General features: G+C 47.2%; 1 protein-coding gene across 1 annotated transcript; it reads right to left on the bottom strand.

The window, feature by feature from the left end:
- Window positions 1-1,235: 1,235 nt before the first annotated feature.
- On the bottom strand, window positions 1,236-2,617 carry COCCADRAFT_113488 (uncharacterized protein; the record flags this gene model as incomplete). Its single annotated transcript, XM_007720758.1, has 4 exons — window positions 1,236-1,663; window positions 1,711-2,382; window positions 2,430-2,517; window positions 2,568-2,617. Coding segments are annotated over 4 exons (1,238 nt in total), but the record flags the coding sequence as incomplete, so codon positions are not given.

Raw genomic sequence — 2,617 nt, 5'->3', positions numbered from 1 at the left:
CAAAGGTAGTTACGAGCGCTGACAGAGTTGGTCGAGAAGCCGTCGTACAGCCAGGCAATCGCGAGTGGGTTACAGTGATCGAGTGCGTCAACGCGTCTGGCTGGTCGGTCTCTGCTACCATTTGTGATACTGTCTGGCAAGGTCCACCAGAGCAGCTGGTATCACAACCTCCCACTAGACTGGACTATCAGCGTCTCAGGCAATGGCTGGACGACTGGTCAGCTTGGCGTAGAGTGGGTGAAGCACTTTAACCAGCATACAGCAGCTCGTACAGCTGGAGCCTATTGACTCCTTATTCTAGACGGCCATGGTAGCCACGCAACGCCAGAGTTTGACCAGTACTGTACAGAGAACAAGATTATCGCTCTCTGCATGCCGTCTCACACGTCGCATCTACTTCAGCCACTAGATATGAGCTGCTACTCTCCTCTTAAGCGCGCGTACGGACGCAAGGTTGAGGAGCTCGCCCGGCATGGGGTCTACCACGTTGACAAAACAGACTTTCTTACAGCCTATACACGGATCCGGCCGACAGTTTTCACGCAGCAGAACATCCAGGCAGGCTTTCGGGCGACAGGGCTTGTCCCTCCTCGTCCAGATCACGTTCTATCGTCTCTTACAGTTGTTCGTACGCCGTCTCCACTACAGACAACTATAGATAATGACGCCGTAATGCAGGCAAAGACACCGCGTACAGTAGCCCAGCTTCAGCAGCAAGCACGCTACCTTAAGGACCGGCTCTATCGGCAATCAGAGAGTCCAACAAGTATTGCTATACGCTAGCTTGCTAAAAGTGCTCAGCTCACAATGCAATCAGCAACAATACTTGCAGAGGAGAATAAGAGGCTACGTGCAGCTAACCAACGCTGGAGACAAAAGCAAGACCAGCCGCGTCAACATATTGCTTCTGGTGGAGTGCTCCAAGCTCAGCAGGCTCAGCAGATTGGTTGCAGAGGGGGATGGCCAGAACCAGGTTGGTGAGCGACGTCGGCGCGCGCCGCCAACGTGTACGAAGTGCCATATTCAAGGACATACTCGCACTTCATGTAGAGCTATACAATAAATTATATCTATTAATCTTATTATATTTTATTACGTTGTCGTGGATCAATTGCGCAGAGCGTCGGGTCAGGTTGGGTGGGGTGCGCAGCTTACTGATCCTGTGCGTTAAGATGGGAGAGACGTGCAAGTTTGGTGGGGTGCGGCGGTCGCCCGTGAAATATATTATACTTTAGCTAACTTCTGGCTTTAACCTTTCTAACCATGAGGGGTTTATCTACTGCTGGCAAGACTGATGACCCAAACTCAATCGTGGGATATCTATTGTGTAATCCAATTTGAGCCTCCCCTGGCATTCTGATGTCGTAGTTGGAAATCAGTCTGATAAGGGTAATCTTGATAACATGATGTGCATAAAACCTGCCAGGGCAGACGTGGTTACCAACCCCCCATCGAAACTCGGTTTCATTAGCAATCAACCATCGATGGTTGGGTTGATCCTCTTGGGGCTTGGCCTCGCGTAACTTGGAATATCGGAACCCATCAAAGATTTGATCACCAGGAGTAATGATGGATGGGTTCGGTACAACTACAGTTGCGCTTGGGGGTAGGAACTGTCCATTTGATAGAGTAAACCCTTTACGAACGCTGCGAAAATATGGTTCTAACCATCTTTTAGTCGAATTCAAGGGTCAAAAAAATGGAACATACCTATAACCGGGTGATAAACTTGACCAGTCTCCTTCAGATAACTGTCCAACTTCCAAAATCCCTTCAAGTCTTGAGCTGAAATAGAACCATCATTAGGCAGATTATTTCTGATCTCTTCTCTGAGTGGCTCGACATATTCGGGAGTTACCGCTAATGTATGTAAAATGGAGACCAGTGTCAACATAACTGGGTTGATGATTCCTAGAATGAGAATTATTTGTGCAGCCGCACAGCCTTCCAAGTAATCTGTCTGACTCTCACTTCGATTAATCAGCCATTGCATCATGTCTTCTGGTGGATTCCAGTTCGGGTCCGTTCTACTAGCTTGATCTCTCTTCTCGATTACACGCTTTACGTGGCTTTTCAATCTTGTTACCGTGACAACAAGACGTTTAACCTTGGAAAGACGAGGACATAGCAAGGGTCTGAGCCATGGTCGTGTGCCTTTGATTTCCTTTATAGCTTCGAAGAGATGGACAATATAATCTCGTGTACATTCAAGGTAATCTGCGTTGTTAGAGACATCAGACCCGGCGAATAAATGACTCGAGGCTTTAGAAACGATGTCCAGCATCGATTTCGATGTATTGATTTCTGTCCAGTCATCGTGTGAAGGCAGATATTGCTTTATCGCCGAATCAACTTCGTCACAAATAGCGGGGGTTATCTCATCTGATGCTGTTAATAGATCGTATCTAATACGTAAGTTCTTTTCTTACAAAGCTTTGGAGAAAGGTCCCTTTTGATCGTCTCTACAACAGTGGGCACAAATGCAGTATTGACATGAGTATACTCCTCTTCTACACTCTAATCACTGTGTTAGCGACCGTGTCACTTACTCGGTGTAAATCATGTACCTTCGAAAACATATCATAAAATGACAGAACCTCTTCGGGAACTTTTCTGA

Source organism: Bipolaris zeicola, assembly GCF_000523435.1.
Source record: "Bipolaris zeicola 26-R-13 unplaced genomic scaffold scaffold_625, whole genome shotgun sequence".
Classification (NCBI taxonomy): Eukaryota; Fungi; Ascomycota; class Dothideomycetes; order Pleosporales; family Pleosporaceae; genus Bipolaris; species Bipolaris zeicola.
Note: the sequence above shows the minus strand (reverse complement) of the source record. Positions and strands in the feature narration are given on the sequence as shown.